This window comes from Dipteris shenzhenensis, chromosome 16 (genome assembly GCF_047967505.1).
Source record: "Dipteris shenzhenensis isolate YYH24624 ecotype China chromosome 16, Dip_SZ_1.0, whole genome shotgun sequence".
NCBI lineage: Eukaryota > Viridiplantae > Streptophyta > Polypodiopsida > Gleicheniales > Dipteridaceae > Dipteris > Dipteris shenzhenensis.
The window spans coordinates 22,314,831-22,334,991 of NC_141611.1; the positions used below are offsets into that span (position 1 = coordinate 22,314,831).

Below are 20,161 nucleotides of genomic sequence, written 5' to 3' on the forward strand. Positions count from 1 at the left end.
TCAGATTCGTCATCTTCACTGATAGCCAGAGTGCTTTGGCTGTCGCACGGAATTCGGTTTTCCATGCTCACACAAAGCACGTTGAGGTTCACTATCACTATGTCAGAGAGCGATTATCAATAGGTGATATTGAGTTGTCTCATGTTCCCACTGAAGACAACTTGGCAGATCTTTTTACGAAGGCTCTACCTCGACCTAAGTTTGAGGCTTTTTGGCAAGCTTTAAACTTAGTACCTTTTGTAACTTGCTCTGTTGTACTCTGTACACATTTGAGTATTCTACACCTTGCATAGCCATTGGGATCACAGAAGAAATATTTGCACCACTAGTATCCAAACGAGAGTTGCTAAGATTGCAGTCTGTTAAAGGTGGCTGGGGAGCTGTCTTTCGCTGGAGGTTGATCGACCCCCCATGCAGGTTCCCTAGTGTCTGAGGATAAACATGCATCATTCAGAAAACCAGTCTTCCTATTTAAACCATCATCCTTCCGTATCTCCTCTGCTGCTTGGTGCCTAATGAGACCATCAACAGCAGCAAGAATTGAACCTGTTTCAAACTCAGTCATCTCACCTGAGGAGGGAGTCATTCTCAGCACATTATTGTTGCACACGTCTACATTGCCATTATCCTGATGGTTTCCATTTGAGCCTGAAGCAATGGAGGGGGGTTTGTAGGCTATCTCATGGGCTATCCATAGATGCCACTTATACCTTGGTATGAGCCTTGTAGGCCTAGTTATAGTCAGTTAGGACTATTGGTACAACTAGTTTATGTACCATCTAGGTCAGTTAGGACACTTAGTTCAGTCAGGGCAATTAGCCCTAGTTATTCTCAGCACGTTATTGTTGCACACGTCTACATTGCCATTATCCTGATGGTTTCCATTTGAGCCTGAAGCAATGGAGGGGGGTTTGTAGGCTATCTCATGGGCTATCCATAGATGCCACTTATACCTTGGTATGAGCCTTGTAGGCCTAGTTATAGTCAGTTAGGACTATTGGTACAGTTAGTTTATGTACCATCTAGGTCAGTTAGGACACTTAGTCCAGTTAGGGCAATTAGCCCTAGGGTTTTGTTATGTTGGCTCTAGCCTCCACACTTCGGTTTTGCAGCAATCTATTACAAGATCTCGTTTTTCTCCATTGTGCTTCCATTTTTTAGCTTCCATTGCTTCCACCACCCAACAGAAGTGCTTGACATCTAGTAGGAGAACCTTTTGGTATTGTATCCTGCTCTACTTTGTGGACAGACGGAAATATAAAGAGTTGCTTCTATATTTAGCATTGTCTATTTACTAGCTTGCACATCTATGCGCATAAGTTTAAGAAGTTTGTGATTCCACACCCCACACCACACTGTGTGAACTCTTGGGCAATAGTGTCAGTCTTCTGCTGTGCGTACCCTCTGTTGGGTAATTTCTAACATGGAGTACATGTCCTGAAAGTTTGCTGATTTTTTAGCATCTCGTGATATCACACATCAATGAATTATGCCATACACACCACAACAAAATGGTGTTGCGGAATGCCAGAATAGAACCCTTGACAAAGATGGCACGGTGCTGGATGTTGAATGCAAATTATGTTTTGAACACATCACTACCAGGGCATTGAAGACTATTACTCTCCATGAGGCTTGGGCAGGTCATAGGTCATTCCACACATGAGTGTGTTTGGATGCCTTGTGTATGCACATGTTCCATCTCTGTTAGGAAGGACAAGGCACTTAAATACATCTTCATTTTTAATTAAAGCAAACACTATCAGTTATACCAGCCAAGTACAAGAAAGATTATTATTAATAGAGATGTTATCAATAGAGATCTTGTCTTTGCCGGAAATTCTATTATGTCATTGTTGAACTGTCAAAAAGAGATGCCCAAGGAGACGTCGCCTAGGGAAGAGCTGCTCCCTGCTCCCAAGCTGCTGCTCCTCCCCATTGCCATCGTCATAGCTTCCTGTCCCTCCTTGTCACTTGTCTTGTGCTTTAAAACCCCTTAAAAAGTGGGGGAATTTAGCACCCTCCAAAGTCTTGCACCTTGCACAAATAATATCCAACACCCATTAGAGGTTAGCCAAATGCATGCATTCTAGTTCTTGGACTAATCCTAGTCCCTTGTGGGAGTCCCCACAATGTTATTTAACTAATTCAACTCAAAGGAAAATAAAACTTGTTCTAGTTAACTGGGGTCAATGTTCTTTGACCAAAGTCAATCTTCAAGGTTCTCTTTATTTCTTGGGAGAAGTTACAAAATTGTGCATCATCCCTCTCATAGAAGGAATGTAGTGCATCTTAGTGTCAGTGGCGGCCCTCTGCTGAGGAAGAGAGTAAGCCCACGTCATCTGCATATGGTAGAATCTGGAGCAAGGATCCGGCTAGAGATCAACCAGCCCCTCCTAGGGTCCGAATAAGGGTCTGATCTATGTAGAGACTGAACAAGGTTGGTGAGAACGGACAACCTTCTTTGACCCTAATGGTAGTCATGATCTCCTTTGTCGACCTTGCACCTGTCCGAACCCTACCCGACTCTCTCATAAAGTATCACGACTGCCTAGGTGATCTCCTGATAATTATTTATATCTTAATACTTAATTATATTATATACTATATATCAAGTGTTTCTAGATGAAACCTCAGGTAGAATCTCGAAACTTTTGTAAACAAAACCTTCGAAACACGTTTCTAGAAACGTTTCTGGTAACACTTAAGTTCATGCACACGCTTGAGTTTGAACTGCCAGTTTGAAAAACAAGACGGAACTCAAGTCCAATTCTGTCTAGCTTGCCTTGTGTTGGCAAGAATTCTGGTAGAGAAGCTTGTTCTGCCAAGATGATGGTTTGAACGCCGTCTATATGATCAATCACATAGCAAGAGAGGCTTTTCTGCAAAAACAAATCTTGTAGAGGTGAAGTACTCATTGATGCATGCGCCACACCCTTGAAAGGGAGAAAATATATGTTTTGAATTACTTCAATTCTGATTCTTGAAGCTTTGCAGGTCTCTTCCAATTTGTTACAAACAGCGGCAGGTATGAAATGCCAATGTTTGATAAACAGAATTAACATTAAACAAGCAATTTGCTCTGCTCCTCTCTCTTCTTCCTGTCATCGACAAAACTTTTCCCTACAAGGAAAGTGACATATTGATCGTATATTCCTGCTATATAATGTGTTTCCCACTTTGTCTCTTTAAAGTTGACTTCAGAAACTTATTAGGTGGTGGTTGGACTCTTCATTTTTAAATATTTGGTGAGCCTTTCATCGACTTTTTTTTTTCTGTTTGTCATTTTCAGATATATGCTACAGGTGTTACGGCCAAATTGGGTCAGCTAATGATGGAGGAGCTTGTCTCCATGCATGCAGAATTCATTCAAAATTTTGGCCGTTCTGATTCAAAGATGCCATTCTGGCTTGAACCTGCTACCCTTGCAACACTTCCAAAAAATTTGAAAAGAGATTTGGTGGATAAGGATGGAGTTGGTAGATCAAATTGGCACAGATTGTATAGGTATATCTATTGCTAATCTTTTGTTTTTTATTGGTGTGACACATGTTCCGAAGCAGTAAGTTTTTCCATCGCTCCATCATCTTGCTTAGATATGATCCCGTATATATCTTGGTGGTGCAGCAAGAAGGATATACTATCATGCTTGAAAAAAGTGCACTGTCTCCATTACGAGGAGGAAATAAGCATTTTTGACTGTTTGAGGATAAAGCCTTGCAGTTCTGGCTTAGAAATAGGTGCTTCGAATTGGGTCATATTTGGAGCAAGATGCTTGTCCTACTTTTCGGCTTCTCAGCTCACCTCCCAGCATGCTATGAGTCTCAGTCTATCTCCTCATACATCCAGTGACACATTACTGTTTTCTGACTTGAAAAGTGAACAAGGTGATCCGGTTGTCACTAAAAGTGCTGATAATCTAGGAGAGAATTGCCTGAAGGTGCCTGAGAACAGGAGCTCTAGTAGCGTTTCAAGTGAAGGAATCCCTGGAGGCAAAAGCCTTCGTCCTTCCAGTTTTTCAGACACAGAGGCAGTTTTGGCAGGGCAGGGAAATTCTCTTAGTGAGATGGCAGAAAGGATGGGAGATCGTTATGAAAACTCTACTGATCAGTTGTCATCAGTCTGTAAAGCCGCTTTAGATGCTGTCTGTGCTGGAGGTTGCGTCTTGGTGACGATCAATGGCATTGGTGCATCATTGGAGCTTTTGGAAGCTATTTCGCAACAACTTTGTTCTTCCAACATGAGGTATAGTTTCAGTCATTCTGAGAAGGTTTCTCATATGCTTTGCTTGGGTACCAGATTGAAAGATTGTTTCTATGATGGGAACTTGATGTGGTCTGGATGGTTGACCTTCTGCCCTTATGCATAACATCTGTGTGACAAGACAAAGCAGTCATTGCTAGTACATTAGGAAAATTTCAACCATAGGCTTTTGGATTGTCTTCACATTGAGATTCACATCTTTGCTGCTGGGAAGCTGCAGACTGCACTTGTTGTGTGAATTGTAAGGTCTTCTCCATACTTCGTAGATTGTGCTTACAACATAGATTCACATCTTTGCTGCTGGGAAGCTTGCAGACTACACTTGCGGTGTGATTTGTAAGATCTTCTCCATACTTTGTAGATTGTGCTTACAACATTTGGCGATGATTGTGGGTTCTGCTAGTGGTTATATAATTAGAACACCATCTACAAGTATGTTATACGTGAGAAATTCTTCACAACTGGTCCTACCAAAAATTGTTTTGAATAACACCGCAGAGCTCAACAACCCTGTAGGTGGTTGTGTTCTGTTGCGTGCTTGATAGTACCCGCCCGAGATGTTTTCTATAGAAAATGCTGTGGACGATTTATAATTGTCCAAGTGATTCGTCTATGACAAAGCTTGTTATTGTACGTTGCCTTTGATGGCTGTATTGTCTTTATGTATAACTAGATTTGTGTTTCTAACATCTCTAGGCTGTAAGTTGCATAGTGTCAAAACAGAAAATTGAAAGGTTTAAAAAAAAAGTGGGAAGTTGATTTGTACTTTCTTGCCCAAAGTGTATAATATTACCAGCATATGTATGGTATGTTAAGATTATGAAGCATGCTTAATTTCCAATATACAGCTCCTAGACAATGGCATACAATGCAAAGAAGTGCCAAACATGATATCTTTTGCATACTATATCTACAATGCCAATTGTCATAAACTCCAAAATATTATAGATGTTCAAGAATTAATTGATTTGAAAAGAATTTTCATTCATAAGCAAGCCACAAGAATGTAGAAAGATCAATTACCCTCTCGGCTCACCTGTAGCCCCACCATTGGTTGCAGTGCATTTGCTACTTTTGGTCGTTAATCTATGAAGGGCTTGTGAGTTGTAGAGGGAGAGAGAGAGCAGAGTGTGAGAGTAGGAGAGTGAGAGCTGAAAACGATAGTTGCAATAGAAGAGTGTGTTACAAGTGAAGAGAGTGATAGGTTTTGTCTAAGTGACAAAACCTTATCCTTCACTAACCGTAGTTAGTGAACTAATTGTGGTTAGGGAGAAAAACCTCTAAGTGAGGGAAAAGTGCCGCTAACCTACTTATTACATTACATTGGTCACTGCTAAATTATAACAATAATTCGAACACCCCCCTGCAGTGCCAATGTCATGTACAAGGAAATGATCAATCAGCAAAAGGAGATAAGTTCAAGGCACTGCGAAATGCCTCAAACTTTTCACATGGAAGTGCTTTGGTGAAAATGTCTGCAACATTGTCATGTGTTGACACATAGATCATACTGATCTCTCCTGCATGCAACTTCTCTCTGACGTAGTGATAGTGAACCTCAATGTGCCTCGTGCGAGCATGAAACATAGGATTCTTTGCCACTGCAATAGCACTCAGACTATCAGTGAGAATTGGAGAAGGACCCTCCAATGAAAGATGAAGATTAGCAAATAAACGACGCAGCCAAACACATTCAACTGTCGCTATGAAAGCTGCCCTGTACTCAGCTTCACATGAAGAGGTAACCACTGTACATTGTTTCTTGCTCAACCAAGAAATACAAGCTTTGCCCAAAAAGAAACAATTGCCACTTGTGGACTACCTAGTGTCATAGTCTCCAGCCCAATCTGAGTCACTGTAGGCATGCATCTGCAAGTCACCCCCCCTGGGAAACATCAAGTCAAAAGACTTGGTACCTTGCAAATAACGGAAGATGCGTTTTACAGCCTGCCAATGCATAGTCTTTGGGCTGTACATATATCTGCTCACCTGAGAAACTGCAAACTGAATATCAGGTCGTGTATTGCAGAGATAAATGAGGCATCCGACAGCCTGACTGTAGAGTGTGACATCAAATGATTCACCTGCATCATGCATTGTAAGCTTCAGCCCCGGCTCCATGGGAGTAGCTATGGGCTTACAATCCTGCATGTTGAATCTGTCCAAGAGTTTCTGCACATACTTGGATTGAGACATAACGATGCCACTTTTCTCTTGAGTGAACTGGATCCCCAAATAAAAGTGTAGCAGCCCCAAATCTGACATGTCAAAAGTGGTCTGCAATTCAGCTTTAAAATCTGCAATATTATCTTCATTTGACCCTGTGAGCAGTAAGTCATCTACATAAAGAATGATGACTAAAATATCCCCCCCATCCTTCTTGATGTAGAGGGTGCTCTCAGTTGGACTATTGTGCAGCCCCTTGCTGGTCAGAAAGGCATGAATTTTGGCATACCATGCACTTGGGGCTTGTTTCAGCCCATACAAAGCTTTATTCAGCTTGCATACATGAAGTGCATTTCCTGAAATTTCAAAGCCTGGAGGTTGTTTGACATAAACCTCTTCCAACAAGTCTCCATTAAGGAAAGCTGTTTTAATGTCCAACTGATGAACATTCCATTCAAAGTTTGCAGCCATTGCTATAACTGACCGGATAGTTGTCATTTTGGATGTAGGAGCAAAAGTCTCCTCGTAGTCGATGCCCTTTTTCTGAGCATATCTTTTTGCAACCAGCCTTGCTTTGTACCGATCAATGGTCCCATCTGGCTTTCTTTTAACTTTGAAAACCCAACGTGTACCTATGGCATGTTTACCTGGTGGCAAATCGACAACTTCCCATGTCTGATTTTTCTGAATGGACTGCAATTCATCGTGCATGGCATTCATCCAAAGCACATTATCCTGTGCCTCTTCAAATGTCTCATGAGGGCTCCTCCTCATCAAGAAGAGTACCTGCATAAGCTGATTCAACTGAAAGTGCTCCCCCCCATGTCTTACTGCACTCCGAGTTCTGCCAGGTAATGGAGCGTCAATTTTACTCTCCCGGAGAGTTTGTAACAGCCAATTTGGGACTGTTTTTGCTGCATGTATATCTGCAATTTCTTGCTGAACAACCTCTTCCACTGCTTGTGGAGGTGGTAAGACATCCTGTGGCTGAATCGGAGCATGTGGAGGTATGTGTTGTTGGGGTAAAGACACATTGCCACCCTTTAAAAGTTATGACCCCTATGACTGTCTTAAGACAGTCATAGGGTGAATCCCTAATCCTAATAAAACTCTTGAGTTTGTGGTGTGGCTCAACACATTAGACACACCCACACTTCTTGTGTCTCCCTCTCTCTGTCTCCATCGTTCCACTCCCTCTCTCTTTCCCTCACAAGTGGTATCAGAGCCTCTACCTCTCCCTATCAACTCCGCTCTACCCCTCCCTCTCCCCTTGGGCCTCGTGCCCTCAGCAGCGGCAGCAGCGAGTAGGGCAGCGAGCAGCGCGCACGCAGCACGCAGGAGCAGGTCGCGCGTGGGCAGCTACAGCTGCAGCAGCAGCAGCTAGCTGCTACCCGCTACCAGGCGGATGCAGCCAGCGCGTGCACCGCACAGCACCGGCCGCGTGCAGCCAGCGCGCGCAGCGCGCAGCACTGGCCGCGCAACCAGGCTGCACAGGCAGCCGTACCGGAGCGTACAGCAGCCGCGACAGGTACGGCCATCCGTACCGGCTGTATGGAAGCCATACAGGCAACCGTACCGTACCAGCTGTACGGACGTGGCTGTACGGACGCCTCGACAAGCAGGTACAGGTCGAAATTTTTTTTTGGGGTCCGTGCCCTCGCAGGTACAGGGTACAGTAGGTACCCTGCGCAGGTATAGAAGGTACAGTAGGCACATATTTTTTTTTGGGAGAAGAAGGAAAAGAGAGAGCACTCTGCTCTGCATTCCCGGAATTTTTCAGTTCTAAAACTGTGTGTTTGAGGTACAGCAAGTACACTCGTGTCCCTCGTGCTTGAGGTGACTAGTGCCACAGTGTGTGGTGGTTGCACAGTTATTTTGTTTCGGGAAGGTCAGATGCCTTAATTTGCAGAGGGCTTTTATGCCTTTGCTGAGTGCAAATCTCAGTTTTTCGGGTGACAATTTCAAAGGGCTTTTGCCAGGAAGTGTATGCAGTGTATGCCTTGAGGCAGTGTGGAGCCAGGGTGCCCACATTGGTCTTGTTTCCGCAGTGTATTCAGTGATATTTCTTGTAGGTCACATTCTGTGTACGACACTTTGAAAATCTCAGTTGAGCCACGCTTGGCCAGGGCGCATCGAGTTTACTCGGTCCCTAACTGTCCATCGTTGACAGTGCTCAAAAGATTCTCTTCAGTGTTTGTACGTTGGGATCTGTGTTGTTACTGTGTACACAATGTGTACACAGGACCGTTTATGCATTACATTGTCAGGTGAAAGTGCCAGGATAGCGCTGTATTTTGTATGCTACCTCAGTGTTGAGGGTGTTTTTCACTTGGTACAGGTGTCAAATCAAGGGGCTTTTGCCCAGATTTTGCTTGTGAGCACTTGAGTTACTGTTTGAGAACTTCAGATGCCTTTTATCCCCTTGGCATAAGGGTGATTGTTTGGGATTTGTCCCATACTTTGTTGCAGGTTTGTGACAGGCTGAGGTGTTTGGAGCCTTTTTCAGTGGACAAAACAGTGTATGACAAGTGGTTTATGCATATAAAATCAGTGCAATACCTCATCTGAGGTGGGAGAAGTGTCCAGGACAGCAGTGTTTTGTGCTTCGTCAGATGATGATGATGCACTGATAAAGCACTTGTGGAGCAGCTGCAGCATTCTGAAGTTACTGTTTTATGCCTATTTGAGCACGGTACAGTGTGTCAGAAGGTACAGTGACTGGAGGGAAATTTTTCTGTTTTGCTGCAGATTTTTTGACAGTAAAAAACAGCACTATTGTGAGTGCTCCTGGCTCTTGATAGAGCAGGTTTTCTGAGAAATCAGAATTTTATTTAGTCATTTTTGACTTACAGGGAGTCAGGCACTTTCCTTATCTGATATGGCATCAGGGGGAAGTGAATCTTCAATACTGAACATAAAGAAATTGGAAGGGGCACACAATTATGCATTATGGGCAGAACAGTGTTTGAATGTACTTCTGCTAAAGAAGATTTCTAAGCCCATAAGGGTGAAGGGTGTCAAGCCATCTGGGATGGCAGATGATGAGTGGGAGGAGCTTGATTTGTCCGCAAGGGCTGCTATCATGCTTACTCTCACTGATTCTCTTGTGTTAAATGTTCAAGCTGAAAAGACCTCTTATGGCCTATGGCAGAGGCTAGAAGAATTGTATGCCCAAAAGAGTTCAGCCAGTAAGGTTTATTGGTTGAAGAAGCTTGTCGACCTTCGCATGAAGGAAGGTACAGCTATGACCTCACACTTGAGTGAGTTCAATGCCATCTTTACACAGCTTATTGCACAGGGATTGAACCTTGATGAGGAGTTCAAGGCTACTTTCTTGTTGTGTACCCTCCCTGAGAGTTGGGACACTTTCAAGACCACCCTGTCTAATTCAAATGTCACTCTTATGTATGCTGATGTGGAGAGCTCTCTCCTTATGGAGGAGATGAGCAGGAAGAATAATGGGGGCAGCAAGTCTTCCAATGCTTTGCAGGTACAGGAAAGAGGTAGGACTCAGCAGAAGGGGAGATCTGCTGGTAAGTCCAAATCCCGCAGTCAGTCCCGTGGCAAAAAGGATATTGAATGCTTTTACTGTGGCAAGAAGGGACATGTGAAGTCTAAGTGCTTCAAGTTTATTCGGGATCAGAAAGCCAAGAAGGCTGAGACAAAGGATGCAGGCAGTGGAAGCAAAGGCAAAGGCAAGGCCAAGGCAGATGACTTGGATGCAGTGAATGTTGCAGCAGAGGACAGTGACAGTGACAGACATGATGTTTTATGCTCTTCTGCTGTAATTGCACATACATTGGTTGTTGATGGCCATGACATGCACACCTGGCTCTTGGATTCAGGTGCTTCTTTTCATGTTACTCCTCATAGGGAGTGCTTTACTTCCTACACAGGTACTCATGGAGTTGTTCACCTTGGAAACAACTATGCATGTCAGATTGCAGGGATTGGCAGTATACAGATAGTATTCCCTGATGGACGCATATTTATGCTTGATGGTGTTCACCATGTGCAGCAAATCAAGAAAAATCTGATTAGCACTGGCTTGTTGGATGACAGTGGTTACCACACCACATTTGGGGATTCCAAATGGGTGATTACTGATGGCCAGGTTGTAGTGGCTGAGGGTTATAAGAGTGATACCTTGTACCCTCTTTATGTTTCCAGTGTAGGTAATCATGTTGTTGCCATAACCGAGCTGCCGAAGGTTTCATTGTGGCATAGCCGGTTGGGACACATGTCCGTTAAAGGAATGCAAGAACTGTCACGTTTGGGTTATCTGCCGTCTCTTTCATTTTCAGATTTGCCTACTTGTGATCATTGCATATTTGGCAAGCATTCTATGACTCCTCATAAGAGGAGAACTCCCCAGAATAGAGCACCGCTTGATCTAGTGCACACTGATTTGTGTGAGATGCCACAGCTATCACTAGGGGGTGCAAAGTATTTCATTACTTTTATTGATGATGCCACACGCAAAGTGTGGGTCTATTTCTTGAAGCATAAGAGCGATGCCTTAGATGCTTTCAAGAAGTTTGTCGCTCAGGTTGAGAATCGGACAGGACGCAGGCTGAAATGCCTCAGATCCGATAATGGGGGTGAGTATGTGTCACATGCTTTTGTACAGTTTTGCGAAGCAAAGGGCATTAAACAGGAACTCACAGCCCCTCATAATGCATCTCAAAATGGTGTGAGTGAGCGGATGAATCAAACTATTCAGGAGAAAGTTCGATGTATGTTGTCTTATGCTGCATTGCCCCATGGCTTTTGGGCAGAAGCCGTGCAAACAGCAGTTCACCTAATTAACAGGTCTCCGAACAAGGCTTTGGAGTTGAAAGTGCCAGAGGAGGTGTGGTCTGGCAAGCCACCTTCATATAAGCACTTACGTGTGTTTGGCTGCGAGTGCTTTGCTCATGTACGCAAAGAACTGCGCACCAAACTGGAGCCAAAGTCTTTCAGATGCATCTTCATGGGTTACGGTGACGAAGGTGAAATGGGGTACAGGTTATGGGATCCCGTCAAACGGAAGATTATACGCAGCAATGACGTCATCTTTAAAGAGGATAGTGTACACAAAGAACCCGTGCAACCTGTGGAATACAGGAGGGTTGTTTATGATGATGTCGGACAGCAAAGAATGCCCATTAATATGCAGCAGCAGGCTGCTGTAGATAACCCTGTCCAAGAGGGTATACATGCTGAAAATCAGCCAGACAATTTTGCCAATGATGCACCACTGGATATGCCAGCAAATGGCGCTGTAGGACAGCCAAATATGGTGGTACAGCCACCCGTCATGCATGACGAACAGGCTAGACAGCAGCCTATTACGGAACATTTTGTTAGGAGGAGCACCCGTGTACAACGGCCTCCTGACAGGTTTGTTCCAGGAGCCAATAATGTGGCTGATTTTATTATGCTGACAGATTGTGGTGAGCCTTCCAGCTTCAAGGAAGCTATGGGAAGAACAGAGAAAAGGAAGTGGGAGAAAGCCATGCAGTCAGAAATGGACTCCTTACTTCATAACGACACATGGGACTTGGTGCAGCTACCTGCAGGCAGAAAGGTTTTGCCATGCAAGTGGGTTTACAAAGTCAAAGTGGATTCAAATGCTTACCGAGGTATAAGGCCAGATTGGTTGCCAAAGGATTTAAGCAGGAAAAGGGCATTGACTTTGATGAGATCTTTTCCCCTGTAGTCAAGATGACCACTTTGAGAGCAATGTTAGCTCTTGTTGCTCATGAGGACATGGATTTATGTCAGATGGATGTGAAGACTGCTTTTCTTCACGGAGATCTCCATGATGAGATCTACATGAGTCAGCCAGAGGGATATGCTGTTAAAGGGAAAGAGCAGCTTGTGTGTAAGCTCAAGAGGAGCTTGTATGGACTCGAGCAGGCGCCAAGAGAATGGTACAAGAAGTTTGATGCCTTCATGCAGTCCCAAGGGTATCATAGGTGTGAGACCGATCACTGTTTGTACACCAAACGGGTAAAGGATGGCAGTTTGATGCTACTCGTTCTATATGTGGATGACATGTTGATTGCCAGCAAGTCTCAGCAGGAGATTAGTGCTTTGAAGAAGCAACTGCATAAGTCTTTTGACATGAAAGACTTGGGTGATGCATACCATATTCTTGGTATGCGGATTATTCGTGACAGGTCCAAGGAACTTTTGTTTCTGTCACAGAAGGAGTACATTGACAAAGTACTGCAGAGGTTTAAAATGGAGGGGGGGAAGTCTATTAGTACCCCGTTGCCTCCTCATTTAAAACTCAGCAGTAATGACAGCCCCAGATCAGATGATGATAAGGCTGAGATGGCCAAGGTTCCGTATGCATCTGCAGTTGGTTCTTTGATGTATGCCATGGTTGCCACTCATCCGGATATTGCTTTTGCGGTGGGAGTCATCAGCAGGTATATGGCAAATCCAGGCAAGCGGCACTGGGAAGCAGTGAAAGGCGTCTTGAGGTATCTCAAGGGTACCAAAGACTTGTGCATATGCTATGGTAGGCAGGATGCATTGGTGCATGGTTTTTACAGATTCAGACTATGCAGGGAATGCAGATAACCAAAAGTCTACTACCGGTTATATTTTCACATTTGCAGGAGGTGCTATATCATGGGTGTCTCGGTTGCAGAAATGCATTGCACTGTCAACCACTGAAGCTGAATATGTTGCAGCCACTGAGGCTTGCAAGGAAGCAATATGGCTTACTCGGCTGGTGGGAGATTTGGGCATTAAAGGAGATATGCCAGTTTTGCATTGTGATAGTCAGAGTGCTATCATGTTGGCAAAGAATCCGGTCTTTCATCAGAAGACCAAGCACATAGATGTGAAATACCATTTCATCAGGGAGGTACTAGAAGACAAGCGGCTTGAGCTTGTGAAGGTGCATACTGTTGATAATCCTGCAGATTTGCTCACTAAGAGCTTGCCTACAGAGCGGTTTGCACATTGTCGCCGCATCATGGGATTAGGATGAGACCATTCTTATTTTATGGTCTTGTATACAGTAATTGTATATTGCTGTACTTTTTTATTCTTTTCTCCCCTTTAGGCACATTGGCCTTTAGGTGGGAGGTTATTGGGGTAAAGTTATGACCCCTATGACTGTCTTAAGACAGTCATAGGGTGAATCCCTAATCCTAATAAAACTCTTGAGTTTGTGGTGTGGCTCAACACATTAGACACACCCATACTTCTTGTGTCTCCCTCTCTCTGTCTCCATCGTTCCACTCCCTCTCTCTTTCCCTCACATGTGAAAATTTTGATTTGCATCAGATATATCAGCAGGGGAACCCAAGGCAATGGGTAGTAATCCCTCAAAGACATCATCGGAAGAAGTAGGCAAATCAAATTCAGCTTGAGTGTGAGCTGAATTTTTTGAAAATATAACATCTCTCCTGACAATAATCTTGCGTGTGACAGGATTGTAGAGACGGTAGCCCTTGCTCTCTGCACTGTACCCAACAAAAATGCATTTGATTGCCTTATCAGAGAACTTATGCCGAAACTCAACGGGCACATTAGCATATGTAAGGCATCCAAAAACACGAAAATGATCCACAGAAGGCTTTCTCCCTTGCCAAACTGCATAGGGAGTCTTGGTCTTCAAAGCTTTTGTGGGAGCTCGATTCAAAACATAATTGGCACACATGAGACCTTCAAGCCAAAACTTGTGAGGCAATTATTTGCTTTTTAGCATGCATCTATCCATCTCCATAAGAGTACGATTTTTCCTCTCAGCTTTGCCATTTTGCTGAGGAGTTAGCCTCACTGTAAGCTGATGTGCAATGCCCTTGTCTTTCAAAACTGCATCAAAATCTGTAGATAAATACTCCCCTCCTCTATCTGTGCGTAATGTCTGTATCTTGAGTCTTGACTCATTTTCAACCATGGCTGCAAAGTGTTTGAAAACCATAAACACTTCTGATTTGCGTTTCAGCCCATAAACCCAAGTGTAGTTGGAGTAGTAATCCATAAAAGTGACAAAGTAAAGATGACCACCTAATGATGGAGTCCTCATGGGACCATAGACATCACTATGAATAAGCTGTAATTTTCGAACAGCTTTTACTGATCCATCCTTCTTGAAAGGAAATCTGTGCATTTTACCAAGAATGCACCCTTCACAGGCATGTGGAGGAGGTGTTTCGAGAGGAGGCAATGCATCAACCATAGCATGTTTTTGAAGCGTCATCAAGGTGCCATAATGCATATGTCCATATCTGGCATGCCATAACTCCGCATTCTGCATAGCAGCAGTAAGAGTGGAAACTGCAAGAGCATGTGCTGGTCTTTTCTCATACATGTCAAGCTGAAAAAGACCACGTAACAAAGTGCCAGACAATCTCAAGGCATAGTCATGTGCTGGCTGCACGACGATCTGTACAGGCTGGCGATGAGCTGTACGGCTGCACGACGATCTGTACGGGCTGCACGGCGAACTGTACGGATACCGTACGAAATGTACGACTGTACGGACGGAAGCTGCACAGTGCAGGAGCTGGTACGGCGCATGAGCTGGTACATATGGGCAGCAAGTTGTTGAGCTGGGAGCAGGGAGATTGCGAGCAAGGAAGTAGGGAGCAGGGTCAACCCGCTCTGATACCAAATGTGAGTTGTAGAGGGAGAGAGAGAGCAGAGTGTGAGAGCAAGAGAGTGAGAGCTGAAAACGATAGTTGCAATAGAAGAGTGTGTTACAACTGAAGAGAGTGATAGGTTTTGTCTAAGTGACAAAACCTTATCCTTCACTAATCGTAGTTAGTGAACTAACTGTGGTTAGGGGGAAAAACCTCTGAGTGAGGAAAAGTGTCCCTAACCTACGTATTACATTACATTGGTCATTGCTAAATTATAACAATAATTCTAACAGGGCTAGCTTTTTGGTCCCTCACTAGAGCAAAGAGATGAGATAACACCTGCCACCATTGCAATCATGGCATGTAGGAGACGGTCTCTGGAGATGCTTAGCAATGTAGCATATTTGGAGACACCCACAAGATCCTTGCTCTATTATCTACAAGCCTTAGGGTGGTGTCGTTGGGGGTAGTTGACTAGCTTTCCCAATTGAAGCAAATCTTCTAGATGGAGGAGAGGGGCAACTCTTGAGCCTACTCGATCCAAGTGCCTCAACAATTAGGGTTAAGATCCCTCGGTCACCCCAACGTACAACTTCTTGTCCCCCTGAGGATGAGATTTGGAGAACATAGTTAGCATGACTTCCTAGATACCTAGGTTGGCCACTGCAATTTGGTGATGGGTGGTCAACATGTGGCAAAGCTATGAGTCATCTTGGTTGTAGGAGCAATTGTTGGAAAGGTCACCTCCCCATCTGTAAGCCCCCAAATGAGGAGAGCGTGGGGGAGGGAGACCTAGGGCAGGATGTGCCCAAGAGAGAAGAGAGGGGGCTGCCACATGGGCAGCACCTCACATCAAAGACCATGGAAAGTACCCAGAGTTAGGATGGATCTGCAGCAGCAAAAGGTGAAGCAGTAGCCAGCACAAGGGACCCAGAATAGGAGGCGATCACATGGTGCTGACATCTGCAGGGTGTACGGCTCTGTATATTGCTGGAGAAGAGCCTGGCAGAGGCGCAATGATGGCAGGATGGATAAGCACAGATGTGGAGCAGGTTTTGGGACTGTTTGGAGGCCCTGGTTTAGGGCCGGAGAGTGGGCACCAAGGTGTCCAGAAGCAGCAGCAAGGAGGGCTGCAAGGGACTGACCCTGGGGGGCATATTTATAGCCCACACAGTTTGGCCAGGCAGGCTTATATAGGGCTGGGCCCTTGCCTAGATTGGAGGGCCAAAGGCCCTAGAAGTGGGGGGCCAAAAGCCCCGGGTTGTGAGCCCTTATAGGGCTGGACCAGCCACAGACTGGTCGGCCAGTTTGCTGCAGGCTGGTCAGTATTTTTGCCAGCCCTTGGGGCCCTATAAAAGGAGGTCCTTGTGGCCTCATTTATCATCACTTGCAGCAGCACTTCAGGGAGCAGAAAGAGCAGCAGACCAGCAGCCTATGAGCCTACATCCAGGAGCATATAGAGGCTGGAGAGTTGCAGACTTAGTTCAGCAAAGGTGCTGCCCACCTAGGCTGGTGCAAAGACAGCAAGGTGGAAGGGATTTGGACGGATAGTCTACAGAAGCTCCAGGTGGAGCACGCGGGCTCGAGTCTAGAGATAACTGGCAGATAGGAGAAGGACCTTGTGGTAAGATCAGAGGACCACACCATTGGTGGGACTCTGGATCTATATCTTTTGTATTGTGTCCATAGTTTTAGATGGAAATATATTATTTTGGTTGTTTCTCTATCTGGCTAGTTCATTGTCTATTGAAGAGTCTGCACATCTATGCGATGCACATTAAGTAAAGAAGTTTGTGATTCCACACCCACACCACACTGTGTGAGCTCCTGGGCATTACTATAAGTCTTCCGATGTGCGTACCCTCTGTTGGGTCATTTTTTAAACATGGTATCAGAGCCCAAGTAAGAGGCTCATAGGTGTGGGAGCCTGAAGGCAGGGACCTTGCTGAAGGATGACCCTGATTCAGAAGCTCTTGGGAATCGACTTCCACGACTGGAGGATTGTGCCCTTGCGAGAAGGAGGGTGACTCAGGTTCAGTCAGGTGAGTTCAGAGTTCCGGTTTACTGAAATTGAGTTTGGTTGACTTTGTTGTGTGGTATAAACAGCAGAGATGTCGACCTCAACAGCCTCTTCAGCCCTTGCTTTCCCTTCCTCCTCCCCCAGTTTTCCCTCATTCACTATCCCTAACTTTGGAGAGTTTGGGAAACTGGACGGGACCAGATACCCGATCTGGACAGTGAAGATCCGGAGTCATTTAGTGGCTCGGAAGCTGTGGAAGCTGACCACGGGAGTGGAGTCGAAGCCGGAGGACATGGTGGACAGAAAAGGGGAGATAGTCATGGTAGTAGATAGAGAGGAGCTCGAAGCTTGGGAAGACAGAGATGCCCATGCTCTGGCATTAATCATAGGGACTACGGCGGACTCTGTTCTTCCACATATCCAGTTGGCAGAGACGTCAGTAGAGGTGTGGGTCACTTTGAAGGATTTGTACGAGATGGACAACACCTCCTGGATCTTGCTTCTTCAGCATCAACTCTACAATCTTGATATGGAAGAAGGAGATACGGTACATAGCCACTTGACGAAGGTCAAGGTGGTGAGGGATCAGCTGGCTGCAGTTGGTCAGAAGACAGACTCATGCCATTTGGCCTTGATGGTATTGAGGAGACTACCTCGGAGTTTCAAGAGTTTTGTTACGACTGTGAGAGCAGGATAGAGGACCAAACCTCTGACGTTTGAGGAGTTGGGTCCATTACTGCTACAGGAGGAAGCTTGGGAGAAGCTCTACAACGAGGACAAAGATGACAAGGCGATGCTGGTGAAGGATTCCGCTGGCAAAGGAAAGGGCAAGCCTAATAGTGGCAAGTCCAAGAAAGACGACTCTAACAACGAGGGGACTTCTAAAAGGAAACAGAAGAAGTGCTTCTACTGTGATACGCCAGGACATTTTGCAAAGGATTGCAGAAAGAAAAAGGTAGATCAGAAAAACAAAAAGGAGTCTAACTCAGATTCAGAGGGAGAGGCCAAAGCAAATGTGGTAATCAAAGAGTTGTTCCTGGTGACATTACCTAGTGTTACCGAGGTCAGATATGTTGATCCAGAAATCACAGTGAGGATGTCTGACATAGAGATGTGGGTCGACGAGGAGTCAGATGCCTTTGTGAAGGTGAAGGACAACATGGAGCGCTTTGTACCTTTCAGGTGTGTGGCTGTTGACACTGACACGAGGGTGGATTTCATGGAAAGCCTTGGGGTCTCATGGTCAGATGGATGCTGTAGTTCAGAAGGGGACAGTACAGGATTACACAGGCTCTTGGCGGGTGCCTCATTGAGGTACAGGGTTTGCTTCCAGAGCAAACATACAGGCAGTACAACAGTCTGGTATGTACTTGATATTTTGCATTTGAGCCTTTATAGCATGCTTTGGAAAGACTCTGCTCTTCATTTGTCTCAGGTGATACGAGATTGGAAGGAATTGGCCTTCTTCGAAGGTAGAAGGGGAAGTATTGGTGCTTTTTCAAATCTCGGACGCAGATTGCTTGAAGGTGATGGACAAAGAGTACTGAAGCCAGAAGAGCACCTGCTTGAGAACTCAGCGAGAGTTCATGGTCCAGGTAAACTGGAAATATTCATTGGTTACAGACCTTGCCAAAGGAAGGACGGGTTGAAACAGACCCTCAGAGCATGGTGCCTGGAATACTCCAGGTTGTTCACTCATTATGAGGGGGACAATTGGAAGATCGTGACAGTTGGATTGCTTGAGTTCGAAGGCAAGAACGGGACTGAAGGAGGTGGTGCTAGGAGGTGCTACCAGAGATGGACCTGTGTACCAGGATGATGTGCGGAAGCGGAACCAGACCTGGTGGAGCAGGAGCCACTGGATGAAAAGACAGGAAAGGATTTCGACATCAAAGTGTTCCAAAGGACTACGACCACGGAGTTACTGGAGCATCGTCATCGACGTGTTGGCATTGGGCCGAGATGTGTCGGTGAGAGGGGGTGTTGGAAAGGTCACCTCCCCATCTGTAAGCCCCCAAATGAGGAGAGCGTGGGGGAGGGAGACCTAGGGCAGGATGTGCCCAAGAGAGAAGAAAGAGAAGGGGCTGCCACATGGGCAGCACCTCACATCAAAGACCATGGAAAGTACCCAGAGCTAGGATGGATCTGCAGCAGCAAAAGGCGAAGCAGTAGCCAGCACAAGGGACCCAGAATAGGAGGCGATCACATGGCGCTGACATCTGCAGGGTGTACGGCTCTGTACACTGCTGGAGAAGAGCTTGGCAGAGGCACAATGATGGCAGGATGGATAAGCACAGATGTGGAGCAGGTTTTGGGACTGTTTGGAGGCCCTGGTTTAGGGCTGGAGAGTGGGCACCCAGGTGTCCAGAAGTAGCAGCAAGGAGGGCTGCAAGGGACTGACCCTGGGGGGCATATTTATAGCCCACACAGTTTGGCCAGGCAGGCTTATATAGGGCTGGGCCCTTGCCTAGATTGGAGGGCCAAAGGCCCTAGAAGTGTGGGGCCAAAAGCCCCGGGTTGTGAGCCCTTATAGGGCTGGACCAGCCACAGACTGGTCGGCCAGTTTGCTGCAGGCTGGTTGGTACTTTTGCCAACCCTTGGGGCCCTATAAAAGGAGGTCCTTGTGGCCTCATTTATCATCACTTGCAGTAGCACTTCAGGGAGCAGAAAGAGCAGCAGAACAGCAGCCTATGAGCCTACATCCAGGAGCATATAGAGGCTGGAGAGTTGCAGACTTAGTTCAGCAAAGGTGCTGCCCACCTAGGCTGGTGCAAAGACAGCAAGGTGGAAGGGATCTGGACGGATAGTCTATAGAAGCTCCAGGTGGAGCACGCGGGCTCGAGTCTAGAGATAACAGGCAGATAGGAGAAGGACCTTGTGGTAAGATCAGAGGACCACACCATTGGTGGGACTCTGGATCTATATCTTTTGTATCGTGTCCATAGTTTTGGACGGAAATATATTATTTTGGTGGTTTCTCTATCTGGCTGGCTCATTGTCTATTGATGAGTCTGCACATCTATGTGATGCACATTAAGTAAAGAAGTTTGTGATTCCACACCCACACCACACTGTGTGAGCTCTTGGGCATTACTATAAATCTTCCGCTGTGTGTACCCTCTGT

At 45.5% G+C, this 20,161-nt stretch overlaps 1 protein-coding gene across 1 annotated transcript in view; it reads left to right on the forward strand.

Moving 5' to 3' along the window:
* The window catches only part of LOC147892695 (integrator complex subunit), a 97,077-nt gene that overhangs the window by 29,507 nt on the left and 47,409 nt on the right, over nucleotides 1–20,161 (forward strand). Inside the window, exons 3-4 of the mRNA XM_087387187.1 lie at nucleotides 3,293–3,507; nucleotides 3,628–4,245. Coding sequence (XP_087243313.1) covers nucleotides 3,293–3,507; nucleotides 3,628–4,245 — 833 coding nt within the window. The remainder of the gene's footprint in view (nucleotides 1–3,292; nucleotides 3,508–3,627; nucleotides 4,246–20,161) is intronic.